Source organism: Rhinoraja longicauda, chromosome 5 (assembly GCF_053455715.1).
Source record: "Rhinoraja longicauda isolate Sanriku21f chromosome 5, sRhiLon1.1, whole genome shotgun sequence".
Lineage (NCBI taxonomy): Eukaryota > Metazoa > Chordata > Chondrichthyes > Rajiformes > Arhynchobatidae > Rhinoraja > Rhinoraja longicauda.
In genome coordinates, this window is record NC_135957.1 from 87,973,026 (window position 1) to 87,987,206 (window position 14,181).

The 14,181-nt window shown below is 43.6% G+C and overlaps 1 protein-coding gene across 3 annotated transcripts in view; it reads right to left on the reverse strand.

The window, feature by feature from the left end:
• Positions 1–14,181, reverse strand: part of bub1 (BUB1 mitotic checkpoint serine/threonine kinase) — a 74,675-nt gene that overhangs the window by 34,197 nt on the left and 26,297 nt on the right. For all 3 annotated transcript variants that reach the window (XM_078400276.1, XM_078400278.1, XM_078400277.1), the window contains 3 exons: positions 10,863–10,975; positions 2,450–2,823; positions 1,840–1,898 (listed from right to left, as the gene is read on the reverse strand). In XM_078400276.1, the coding sequence (XP_078256402.1) occupies positions 1,840–1,898; positions 2,450–2,823; positions 10,863–10,975 (546 nt within the window). The remainder of the gene's footprint in view (positions 1–1,839; positions 1,899–2,449; positions 2,824–10,862; positions 10,976–14,181) is intronic.

Below are 14,181 nucleotides of genomic sequence, written 5' to 3' on the forward strand. Positions count from 1 at the left end.
CCCATTTATCCCCACTCTTTGCTTTCTGTCTGTCAACCAATTTTCTATCCATGTCACTACCCTACCCCCAATACCATGTGCTCTAATTTTGCCCACTAATCTCTTATGTGGGACCTTGTCGAAGGCTTTCTGAAAGTCAAGGTACACTACATCCCCTGTCCATTTTCCTAGTTACATCCTCAAAAGAATCCAGAAGATTAGTCAAGCATGATTTCCCCTTCGTAAATTCATGCTGACTCGGAACGATCCTGTTACTGCTAAGACAAATGAGATAGCGATCGACTTCAAGAACCAAAGTGGTACGCATACCCCAGTTTGTATTGGCGGCGCCGAAACAGAGATGGTTGAAATTTTTAAATTCAACCACTCTTATTGAAGCAATGACCAAGAAAGCACACCTACGTCTACACTTCCTCAAAAACTTCTCCAGATGCACCGTAAAAAGCATTTTATCAGATGCATCAGCTTGGTTTGGGAACAGCTCCATCCAAGACCGCCAAAAATTGCAGAGAATTGTGGAAGCAGTCCAGACCATCATGCAAACCAACCTCCCTTCCATTGACTCCATTGATAGCTCACGCTGCCTTGGCAAGACCAGCAGCATGATCAAGGACGAGTCGCACCCTGGCCATTCCCTCTTCTCGCCTTTCCCATCAGGCAAAAGGTATAGAAGTGTGAAAACGCACACCTCCAGATTCAGGGACAATTTCTTCCCAGACTTTATCATGTAACTGAACCATCCTACCACAACTGGAGAGCAGTGCTGAACTAATATCTATCTCATTGATGACCCTCGGACAATCTTTGATCGGACTTTACTGGCTTTACCTTGCACTAAATGTTATTCCCTTATCATGTATCTATACACTTTGATCTCCTAGTTTTGGGCTCCTAATTTGAGGAAGGACATTATTGCTATTGAGGGAGTGCAGCGTAGGTTCACCAGGTTAATTCCTGGGATGCCAGGTCTGACATATGATGAAAGAATGGGTCAACTGGGTTTGTATTCACTGTAATTTAGAAGGATGAGAGGGGATTCTATAGAAACATATAAAATTCTTAAAGGATTGGACAGGCTAAATGCAGGAAAAATGTTCCTGGTGTTGGGGGAGTCCAAAACCTTGGTCAATTTTAAAATAAGGGGTAGGGCATTTAGGTCTGAGATGAGGAAAAACTTTTTCACCCAAAGAGTTGTGAATCTGTGGAATTCTCAGCCACAGAAGGCATCGGAGGCCAATTCACTGGATGTTTTCAAGGGAGAGTTAGATTTAGTTCTTAGGGCCAAAGGAATCAAGGGATATAGGGAAAAAGAAGGAACGGAGTACTGATTTTAGATGATCAGCGATGATCATATTGAATGGCGGTGCTGGCTCGAAGGGCCGAATGGCCTACTCTTGCATCTATTTTCTATGCTTCTATGTCTACACTGCGAATGGCTCAATTGTAATCATGTATTGTCTTTCCGCTGACTGGTTGGCATGCAACAAAATCTTTTGAACCAGCACCTGCAGTTCCTTCCTACACATGGCTCAAAGGGCCGAATGGCCTCCTCCTGCACCTATTTTCTATGTTTCTATGTTCTTTTTGCTGTTGGAACAGTTGAATTGCATCATCACTGTGGAGCTAAATTAGGCAAATTGTAAATTGTCCCGAGAGTATATAGGATAATGTTCATATGTGGAGGAAACGCTGGTCAGGACAGATTTAAATCTAATTTGGGAGTATTTTGTGAACATTGTGAATACTGTTTTGGTGGTGAGATATAAGCAGTTAAAAATGTTCTCCAATAACCATGCAATATTCTTTCCACGATTGCCAAATATAAAGATTTGTATTTACCTTCTTTTGGCCTTGAGAAGGAACCCATTCTAGAACTGTTGCCACTCTCATTCATAACCCTATGAAAAGAATTAAACGTTGTCTGTTGTATAATCAGATTTTATTTAAACAATATTTGGAGTCTGAACCACACAAAAGTTCTTCCATTTTTATTTACTTCATAAGCTCTGTTGTAGCAGGGTAGTTTTATACAAAGCTTGGGGCTGATTCAGTGGCTCTACAACACTGTGGGATCTTGGTAATTTTCTACTGTCAGTGTATGATTAACAGAGCTTTTCCCTAAATTAAACATCACACTGCCAGGTCTTTACTTAAAATACACAACCAATATCATAAGATGGGAGTATCGCATTGATGTGCATCGACAGAAGCATCAACTAAATTACCAATGTGTGGATAAGCAAAATAAAACTAAAATGAACCCGAATAGGTTATTTAACTCTAATTGTTAGAGGCAGGCAAGTGGGACTAGTGTCGGTGTGGGGAAGTTGGGTCGAACGGCCCGTTTCCATGCTGTGTGACTGTATATAAAAATTAAGCAGAATAGGGTAATTGCTAAATTTGCCTTTGCGAAAAGCTGTGTGGAATTGAATAGATTAAAAATCCTTACTGTTGCCCACTGCTACTTTCATTTGCATTGATAACCATCGCTCCGGATGGAGGCTCCAACTCTGTCCGTGACTTATTTAGGGTACTCTCCAGCTCTCCAAACACTGGAAATGCAGGTTGGCATTCAGGTAATACTCTTTGCTTATTATTCCTCTTTGGCATCAATAGTGAGGCACCAATCTGGGATTGCAGCTGTGCAGCATCTGTGAAACTTGCAGTCGGGACTGGTCCACAGGCACCCAATGATGAAGTTTCCTCATCGTCTTCCCTCCTGCCCGTTTCCATTGGTGAAGCAGCAGCTGAAGACTGCTTCTCAGCCTTGGTGGGTAACTTCGAAGGTGTAGTCGCCAGCTGCAGGGCATTTTGAGACGAAGGCTGCATCAACATTTGAAAAGTTGAGACCAAAAAGTAGAGTTGATTAGAATGTGACTTTACTGTAATCTATAAAAACATGCACGATTATTGGGGTAGCAGGAAGAAAACAACAACACAATTCCACTTCTGAAATTAAAGTAAATTGTTGAAAATACTCAGATTAGTAAACAAGTATGGAATAATGAAGACTTCAGGTCAAAGTAATTCATCAGTTGTCTTTTGATGGAAGTCACTGATGTAATGTTAACTCTATTTCTTGCTCTGCAGGTGCAGCTGACCTATCAAGAAATTTGATTTGATTTTTACTGTAGTATGAACTAGACAATAGGTGCAGGAGTAGGCCATTTGGCCCTTCGAGCCAGCACCGCCATTCAATGTGATCATGGCTGATCATTCCCAATCAGTACCCCGTTCCTGCCTTCTCCCCATACCCCTTGACTCCGCTATCCTTAAGAGCTCTATCTAGCTCTCGCTTGAATGCATTCAGAGAATTGGCCTCCACTGCCTTCTGAGGCAGAGAATTCCACAGATTCACAACTCTCTGACTGAAAAAGTTTTTCCTCATCTCTGTTCTAAATGGCCTACCCCTTATTCTTAAACTGTGGCCCCTTGTTCTAGACTCCCCCAACATTGGGAACATGTTTCCTGCCTCTAACGTGTCCAACCCCTTAATAATCTTATACGTTTCGATAAGATCCCCTCTCATCCTTCTAAATTTCTGGAGCCTAGTCGCTCCAGTCTTTCAACATATGACAGTACCGCCATTCCGGGAATTAACCTAGTAAACCTACGCTGCACGCCCTCAATAGCAAGAATATCTTTCCTCAAATTTGGAGACCAAAACTGCACACAGTACTCCAGGTGCGGTCTCACTAGGGCCCTGTACAACTGCAGAAGGACCTCTTTGCTCCTCTACTCAACTCCTCTTGTTATGAAGGCCAACATTCCATTGGCTTTCTTCACTGCCTGCTGTACCTGCATGCTTACTTTCAGTGACTGATGCACTAGGACACTCAGATCTCGTTGTACGTCCCCTTTTCCTAACTTGACACCATTCAGATAATAATCTGCCTTCCTATTCTTACCACCAAAGTTGATACCCGCACACTTATCCACATTAAACTGCATCTGCCATGCATCCGCCCACTCACACAACCTGTCCAAGTCACCCTGCAACCTCATAGCATCTTCCTCACAGTTCACACTGCCACCCTGCTTTGTATCATCTGCAAATTTGCTAATGGTACTTTTAATCCCTTCATCCAAGTCCAACAGTTGTATGAATGTATGCAAGTACAGAAAATACATCAGGATGGCAGGAAAAATGAAAGCCAAGAGTCCTTGTGTGGGAATAGCAATATAAGCATGATTGACAAATAGCAGCAAATAATCTTATCACTATAGCTTGGTTAGCAGCTTTCTGAGAAAATAACATCTCACCCACAAACTCTGCTCACTTACCTACTAAATATTAAAAACATTCTCAAGGAAATCTTCCTGAACAAGAAATGCTGCAAACTGATAGTTAAGGTCTTGTGCATAAATCCTACACAAATATTTTGACAGAGAACATAAGCCACACATTCGGGCAACAAACCAAATGATGGTAAATGGGAAGAGAGGAAATGGGTACACCATGATTGTCAGTGACAGGAAGGGCCTAAAGGCTTATTCTGTGCTGTGTGACTGGACGACACTAACAAGCTGTCAAATGGCTTGAACATTTGAAAATGAGTAACATTCACAAACAGTCAAAAAGCTGTTAAAAATTAAAAAAACAGAAATGGTGCAGCTATTAAGGTCATGTCCATAGCACCTATAATCTATATACTAAAAACTCTTGTTTGTTTGTTCCTGAACGACAGCCAAAACGGTACACGATAGCGCAACAATGTTAGGCCCACCTTACTCACCGTCGTCCCTTTGGTGCTAATGGAAGAAGTTTCAATGAAATCGGTAAAGAGGAAATCGGTAAAATGCCAAACAGGAATAATAAGCAAAGAGTATTACCTGAATGGTGACCGATTGGGAGAAGGGGAGATGCAACGTGACCTGGGTGTCATGGTGCAACAGTCATTGAAAGCAAGCATGCAGGTGCAGCAGGCAGTGAAGAAAGCCAATGGTATGTTGGCATTCATAGCAAGAGGATTTGAGTTTAGGAGCAGGGAGGTTCTGCTGCAGTTGTACAGGGCCTTGGTGAGACCGCACCTGGAGTATTGTGTGCAGTTTTGGTCTCCTAACCTGAGGAAAGACGTTCTTGCCTTAGAGGGAGTACAGAGAAGGTTCACCAGATTGATCCCTGGGATGGCGGGACTTTCATATGAGGAAAGACTGGATAGACTGGGCTTGTACTCGCTGGAATTTAGAAGACTGAGGGGGGATCTTATAGAAACATATAAAATTCTTAAGGGGTTGGAGAGGCTAGATGCGGTAAGATTGTTCCCGATGTTGGGGAGTCCAGAACCAGGGGTCACAGCTTAAGGATAAGGGGGAAGTCTTTTAGGACCGAGATGAGAAAACATTTCTTCACACAGAGAGTGGTGAGTCGGTGGAATTCTCTGCCACAGAAGGTAGTTGAGGCCAGTTCATTGGCTATATTTAAGAGGGAGTTAGTTAGATGTGGCCCTTTTTGCTAAAGGGATTAGGGGGTATGGAGAAAAGGCAGGTACAGGCTACTGAACTGGATGATCAGCCATGATCATATTGAATGGCGGTGCAGGCTCGAAGGGCCGAATGGCCTACTCCTGCACCTATTTTCTATGCTTCTATGACCTCCATGCTCCTAAACTCAAATCCTCTTGCATTGCCATTAGTTTTCTTCACTTCCTGCTGTACCTGCACGCTTACTTTCAGTGACTGATGTACAAGCACACCCAAGTCTTGTTACACCTCCCCTTTTCCTAACTTGACACCATTCAGATAATAATCTGCCTTCCTGTTCTTGTACCCAAAGTGAATAACCTCACATTTAACCACATTATACTGCATCTGCCATGCATCTGCCCACTCACCCAACCTGTCCAAGTCACCCTGCAGCCTCATAGCATCCTCCTCACAGCTCACACTGCCTCCCAGCTTTGTGTTATCCGCAAACTTGGAGATGTCACGTTTAATTCCCTCGTTTAAATCGTTAATATATATATTGTAAATAACTTGGGTCCCAGCAACGAGCCTTGCAGCACCCCACTAGTCACTGCCTGCCATTCTGAAAAGCACCCATTAATTCCGCTCATCTCTACAACTGGATCCTCGACTTACTGACCAAGACCCCAATCACTGAGGAAAGGGGACAAATCATCCTCTACGATAATCCTCAACATAGGGGCTCCGCAAGACTGCGTTCTCAGCCCTTTACTCCTGGTACACCCATGACTGTGCAGCCATGTACAAATCGAGCTCAATTTTCAAATTTGCCCACAACACCACTATTGTGTTATTCTCATCAAATAATTCCTGCCTTCTCCCCATACCCCTTGGCTCCACTATCCTTAAGAGCTCTATCTAGCTCTCTCTTGAAAATATCCAGAGAATTGGCCTCCATTGCCTTCTGAGGTTTGCGTGGTGAGCCTGCTTTACTGACTTAGAATTGCTAACTAAAGTATAACAGGTTTTTTTGCTGAACTGCAGAGGGTGCTGTGGCCATAGGAGAGAGGCCGGATACCAAGTAGTACTGCAGAGAACAAGTCTGTTCTGGACAATATGAAACAGTATAGGAATGTGCTGATTGTGTGATTAGCTGGACCCGTGACCACTCATGTATAAATATTCTGCCAATGCACAAAGTAATGGTGTGGGAGCGCCGCGAGGAGCTGGCAAGTGTGTGACCATACTTGCAGTGACTCTCCCACTCCCGCGAGCATAATAAAGTTGTGTCTTTACTACCAGTGTCTGACGGTTTGTTATTTCAATGGACAATAGGTGCAGGAGTAGGCCATCCGGCCCTTCGAGCCAGCACCACCATTCAATGTGATCATGGCTGATCATTCTCGATCAGTATCCCGTTCCTGCTTTCTCCCCATAATCCCTGACTCCGCTATCCTTAAGAGCTCTATCTAACTCTCTTGCAAGCATCCAAAGAATTGGCCTCCACTGCCTTCTGAGGCAGAGAATTCCACAGATTTACAACTCTCTGACTGAAAAAGGTTTTCCTCATCTGCGTTCTAAATGGCCCACCCCTTATACTTAAACTGTGGCCGCTGGCTCTGGACTCCCCCAACATTGGGAACATGTTTCCTGCCTCTAACGTGTCCCATCCCTTAATAACGCATTTGAAGTGACTATATTTTATATTTTATGTTGATTGTTGTTTGCTGTGCCTTTTTAATTTTAACTTAGTTTTATGCACTTTGTTCCTCGGGATTGTGGGAAACGGTATTTCGATTTTCTGTCTGTGTAAACTGGCTGAGGATTGCCAATAAAATTGACTTTGACTTGATATGTTTCAATAAGATCCCCTCTCATCTTTCTAAATTCCAGTGTATACAAGCCTAGTCGCTCCAGTCTTTCATCATACGACAGTCCCGCCATTCCGGGAATTAACCTAGTAAACCCATGCTGCACGCCCTCAATAGCAAGAATATCCTTCCTCAAATTTGGAGACCAAAACTGCACACAGTACTCCAGGTGCGGTCTCACTCGTACAACTGCAGAAGGACCTCTTTGCTCCTATATTCAACTCCTATTGTCATAAAGGCCAACATTCCATTAGCTGGTACCTGCATGCTAACTTTAAGTGACTGATGAGCAAGGACACCCAGTTCTCTTTGTACTTCCCCATTTCCTGTGTAAATAGCTGCAGTCCCAGCACCGAGCCTTCCGGTACCCCACAAGTCATTGCCTGCCATTCTGAAAGGGACCCGTTAATCCCTACTCTTTGTTTCCTGTCTGACAACCAATTTTCTATCCATGTCAGTACCCTACCCCCAATACCATGTGCTCTAATCTTGCCCACTAATCTCCTATGTGGGACCATATCAAAGGCTTTCTGAAAGTCCAGGTACACTACATCGACTGGTTCTCCCTTGTCCATTTTCCTCGTTACATCCTCAAAAAATGACAGAAGATTAGCATGATTTCCCCTTCGTAAATCAATGCTGACTCGGAACGAGTTACTGCTATCCAAATGTTCCGCAATTTCTTGTTTTATAATTGACTTCAGCATCTTCCCCACCACTGATGTCAGGCTAACTGGTCTATAATTTCACGTTTTCTCTCTCCCTTTCTTAAAAAGTGGGATAACATTAGCTACCCTCCAATCCACAGGAACTGATCTTGAATCTATAGAACATTGGAAAATGATCACCAATGCGTCCACGATTTCTAGAGCCATTTCCTTAAGTACCCTGGGATGCAGACCATCAGGCCCATGGGATTTATCGGCCTTCAGTCCCATCAGTCTACCCAACACCATTTCCTGCCTAATGTGAATTTCCTTCAGTTCCTCCGTTACCCTATGACCTCTGCCCACTAGTACATCTGGGAGATTGTTTGTGTCTTCCTTAGTGAAGACAGATCCAAAGTACCATTTTCCTCGATACATTCTCAAAAAACCCAGAAGATTAGCATGATTTCCCCTTCGTAAATCCATGCTGACTCAGAACAAAGTCTGAGTCTGAAGAAGGGACTCGACCCAAAACGTCACCCATTCCTTCTCTCCTGAGATGCTGCCTGTCCCGCTGAGTTACTCCACCATTTTGTGAAATAAATACCTTCGAATTGTACCAGCATCTGCAGTTATTTTCTTACACGATCCAAAGTACCTCTTCAACCCGTCTGCCATTTCCTTGTTCCACATAATAAATTCACCTCCTTCTGTCTTCAAGGGACCCACATTTGTCTGAACTATTTTTTTCCTCTTCGCATACCTAAAGCTTTTACTATCCTCCTTTATATTCTTGGCTAGCTTACCCTCGTACTTCATCTTTTCTCCCCGTATTGCCTTTTTAGTTATCTTCTGTTGCTCTTTAAAAGAGTCCCAATCCTCTGGCTTCCCACTCATTTTGCTATGCTATACTTCTTCTCTTTTATCTTTATATTATCCTTGAGTTCCCTTGTCAGCCACGGTTGCCTCTTACTCCCCTTAGAATCTTTCTTCCTCTTTGGAATGAACTGCTCCTGCACCTTCTGCATTATTCCCCAAAATACCTCCCATGTTGAAACAACGACCAAGAAAGCACCACAACGCCTCCACTTCCTCAGAAAGCTTAGGAAGTCCGACATGTCCCCAACAAACCTCAAAAACCTCCTCCAGAACTTTATGTCTTATTCATGATTCCGGCATGTGCAGTCTCCAAATCGTGGATAACAGCCATATTTAGTCACCTTCATCCACAACACAGATAAACACAAGGTAAATACAAAGCACTGGAATACAGTGCCCTACATAATGTTTGGGACAAAGACCCATCATTTATTTATTTGCCTTTGTACTCCACAATTTGAGATTTGTAATAGGAAAAAAAAAAATCGCATGTGGTTAGAGTGCACATGGTCAGCTTTTATTAAAGGGTATTTTTATACATTTTGGTTTCACCATATAGAAATTACAACTGTGTTTATACATAGTCTCCCTATTTCAGGGCACCACAATGTTTGGGACACATGGTTTCACAGGTGTTTGTAATTACTCAGGTGTGTTTAAATACCTCCTTAATACAGGTATAAAAGAGCTCTCAGCACAGTCTTTCCATCACCTTTGGAAACTTTTATTGCTATTTATCAACACGAGGACCAAAGTTGTGCCAATGAAAGTCAACAACGCCATTATGAGACTGAGAAACACAAATAAAACTGTTAGAGACAACAGCCAAACTTTAGGCTTACCAAAATCAACTGTTTGAAACATCATTAAGAAGAAAGAGAGCACTGGTGAGCTTACTAATTGCAAAATGACTGGCAGGCCAAGGAAGACCTCCACAGCTGATGACATAAGAATTCTCTCCATAATAAAGAAAAATCCCCAAACATCTGTCTGACAGATCAGAAGCACTCTTCAGGAGTCAGCTGTGGATTTGTCAATGACTACTGTCCGCAAAAGACTTCATGAACAGAAAATCAGGGGCTACACTGCAAGATGCAAACCACTGGTTAGCTGAAAAAATAGGATGGCCGGGTTACAGTTTGCCAAGAAGTACTTAAAAGAGCAACCACAGTTCTGGAAAAAAAGGTCTTGTGGACAGATGAGCCGAAGATTAACTTATATCAGAGTGATGGCAAGAGCAAAGTATGGAGGAGAGAAGGAACTGCCCAAGATCCAAAGCATATCACCTCATCTGTGAAATGCGGTGGTGGGGGTGTTATGGCCTGGGCATGTATGCCTGCTGAAGGTACTGGCTCACTTATCTTCATTGATGATACAACTGCTGATGGTAGTAGCAGAATGAATTCTGAAGTGTATAGACACATCCTATCTGCCCAAGTTCAAACAAATGCCTCAAATCTCATTGGCAGTTCATTCTACAGCAAGACAGTGATCCCAAACATATTGCTAAAGCAACAAAGGAGTTTTTCAAAGCTAAAAAATGGTCAATTCTTGAATGGTCAAGTCAATCACCCAATCTGAACCCAACAGAGCAAAAGAGAAAACTGAAGGGGACTAGCCCCCAAAACAAGCATAAGCTAAAGATGGCTGCAATACAGGCCTGGCAGAGCATCATCAGAGAAGACACCCAGCAACTGGTGATGTCCATGAATCGCAGACTTCAAGCAGTCATTGCATGCAAAAGATATGCAACAAAATACTAAACATGACTACTTTCGTTTACATGGGGACATTGCTGTGTCCCAAACATTATGATGCCCTGAAATGGGGGGAACTATGTATAAACACTGCTGTAATTTCTACATGGTGAAACCAAAATGTATAAAAATGGCCTTTATTAAAATTTGACAATGTGTACTTTAACCACGTGTGATTTTTTCTATTACAAATCTCAAATTGTGGAGTACAGAGGCAAATAACTAAATGCTGGGTCTTTGTCCCAAACATTATGGAGGGCACTGAAACTCAGCGGGTAAGGCAGTATCTCTGGAGCACTCACCTGCTGTATTTCATGCACCTGCACCTCAGTTAGCTTCAGCTTCATTTTCAACTGTTCCATCGTCTGCTCCAGTAATTTGATCTCATCAAACTTGGTGCTGCTTAACAGCTCATCTTCAATGGATAAAAAATAAAAGCAGAAGTTATCACTCAAACGTTTAAAAAAAGTTTTAGCCACATTAAGAAAATATATCAGATTTTATAAGAGAACAATATAAGTAATAGACAACCTTCTTTTTGTTTAGAAATGGAAACCACAAAAGAATAAAATCAGCTTTCATCATGTGATCAGTGTAAATTGGGCCATTTGGCCCATCAAGTCTACTCTGCCATTCAATCATGGCTGATCTATCTCTCCCTCATAACCCCAGTGTCCTGGCTTTTCCCCAACCCCTACGTTTTTGCCCATAAACTTAACAAGAGACAAAAAGTTGGCAGAATGATTCATTGTGAGACTGGCCGGGAGCTCCACGTTGCACAAGGTTCAACAAGCCCCGACCCAGGGTAGATCGCCCAGCGTGGGGGAGCTGAGATCCATCCCCCCATTGCAGGAGTTTGATTGCCCCGACGAGGAAGGCTCGCCGCCGGCTACGGGTGTCAAGATCGTCCCATGAACGGAAGGTTAGAGGCCCCCGACCGCTGGAGGACAAAGATGGGTGAGACTTTTTTTTTTTTTTTAGCATGAAATTGTTAATTGTTTAATCTGATGGGAGATTGAACTTTTTCTCGCCTTCCATCACAGTAAGGAATGTGGAGAGTCACCGGGGTGAATGTTCATGTTAAAATGTATTTTGTGTGTCCTGTTACTTTTTATTGCTATGACTGTATGGCAAATGAAATTCCTCATATGTTGCAAAACATACTTGGCTAATAAAGTATTATTGTGATTGATTGATTTTATATTCCAAAAAACATAATCATGCTTGCCTTCATCACTCAGGGGATTGAGTAAAAAGGCAAGTAGTCATTTTACAGCTTTATAAAACTTTGGTTAGACCAAACAGAGCATAGATAACACAGATGATACAGGCCCTCCATGCTGAACATGTGTTAAACTAACCACCTCTGCCTGCACATGCTCATATCCATGTGGCCATCCAAAAGGGCACTATCTGCCTCCACCACCACCCCTGGGTGCTCATTCCATACACGTACCATCCCAATCACTACAGGAAAGAAAGATGTTGTCAAGCTGGATAGGGTACAGAAAAGATTTACGAGGATGTTGCCAGGACTCGAGGGTCTGAGCTATATGGAGATGTTGAGCAGGCTGGGATTCTACTCCTTCGAGTGCAAGAGATTGAGGGGTGATCATTCTAGAGGTGTATAAAATCATGAGAGGAATAGATCGGGTAGATGCACAGAGTCTCTTGCCCACAGTAGGGGAATGGAGACCCAGATATAGGTTTAAGGTGAAGGGGAAAGATTTAATAGGAATCTGAATAACTATTTGCACACAAGGGGGGGGGGGGTATGAGACAAACTGCTGGAGCTAGTCAAGGCAGGGATTATTGCAATACTTAAGAAATAATAAGACGGATACATGGATAGGGCAGGTTTGGAGGGATTTAGGCCAAACACAGGCAGGTGGGATTAGTGTAGATGGGGCAAGTTGGGCTGAAGGGCCTGTATCCACGCTGTATGACTATGACAGTGGCAGTGGGTGGCAGTGTTAGCTGCGAGGAGGATGCTAGGAGGCTGCAGAGTGACTTGGATAGATTAGGCGAGTGGGCAAATGCATGGCAGATGCAATATAATGTGGATAAATGTGAGGTTATCCACTTTGGCGGCAAGAACAGGAAAGCAGAGTATTACCTGAATGGTGACCGATTGGGAGAAGGGGAGATGCAACGTGACCTGGGTGTCATGGTGCACCAGTCATTGAAAGCAAGCATGCAGGTGCAGCAGGCAGTGAAGAAAGCGAATGGTATGTTGGCATTCATAGCAAGAGGATTTGAGTTTAGGAGCAGGGAGGTTCTGCTGCAGTTGTACAGGGCCTTGATGAGACCGCACCTGGAGTATTGTGTGCAGTTTTGGTCTCCTAACCTGAGGAAAGACGTTCTTGCCTTAGAGGGCGTACAGAGAAGGTTCACCAGATTAATCCCTGGGATGGCGGGACTTGCATATGAGGAAAGACTGGATAGACTGGGCTTGTACTCGCTGGAATTTAGAAGACTGAGGGGGGATCTTATAGAAACATATAAAATTCTTAAGGGGTTGGAGGCTAGATGCGGGATGATTGTTCCCGATGTTGGGGGAGTCCAGAACCAGGGGTCACAGCTTAAGGATAAGGGGGAAGTCTTTTAGGACCGAGATGAGAAAATATTTCTTCACACAGAGAGTGGTGAGTCTGTGGAATTCTCTGCCACAGAAGGTAGTTGAGGCCAGTTCATTGGCTATATTTAAGAGGGAGTTAGATGTGGCCCTTTTTGCTAAAGGGATCAGGGGGTATGGAGAGAAGGCAGGTACAGGCAACTGAGCTGGATGATCAGCCATGATCATATTGAATGGCGGTGCAGGCTCGAAGGGCTGAATGGCCTACTCCTGCACCTATTTTCTATGTTTCTATGTTTCTATGACTCCATCCTCGAATTTACAGGCATTTGAATATGCAGTGTGACATGCTGCACTTTAGGAGGTCGAACACAAGGAGAAAGTATGTGGTTACGGCAAGACCTTTCACGGCGCTGCTGCACAGAGGGAACTTGGGGTCCAAGTTCATTACTTCCTGTATAACTCTGGAATATTGGTAAGACTAACTGTAGAATTGGGGGTTGTTTCGGTTGGCTCAGTCCACCAAGGCCTACTGGTTCCCCCGGTAACTCTCCTTCCTATTCCCATACTAACCTTTCTGTCCTGGGAATCCAGCATTGCCAGAGTGAGGCCATAAGCAATCTGGAGGAACAGCACCTCATATTCTGTTTGGGTAGCATTTGCAACAGTATGAATGAGGAATCCTCCCACTTCCAATGACCTCCGACCTCCCCTCTCTCACCCCCACTTTCATGACCCAACCCCCCTCCCCTGCTCTACCTATATTCCTTTCTCTGGCTTCACAATTTGTAACTTTTCAATCCCTTTGTCTCACACCTTCTGCTTTTTTTCTTCTCTGGCCTTTGTCCAGCATTTGCCTCTCAAAAGAAAGTCTGTGTTCACCTATTACCTGCCACGCTTTTCCCTGCCCCTCCTCTCTTCCAGCTTCCCCCCTACAATCAGTCTGAAGGAGGGTCCTGACCCAAAACGTCTCCTGTCCATGTTCTCCATTGATGTTGCCTGACCTGCTGAGTTACTCCAGCACTTTGTGTCTTTTTTTAGTTTAA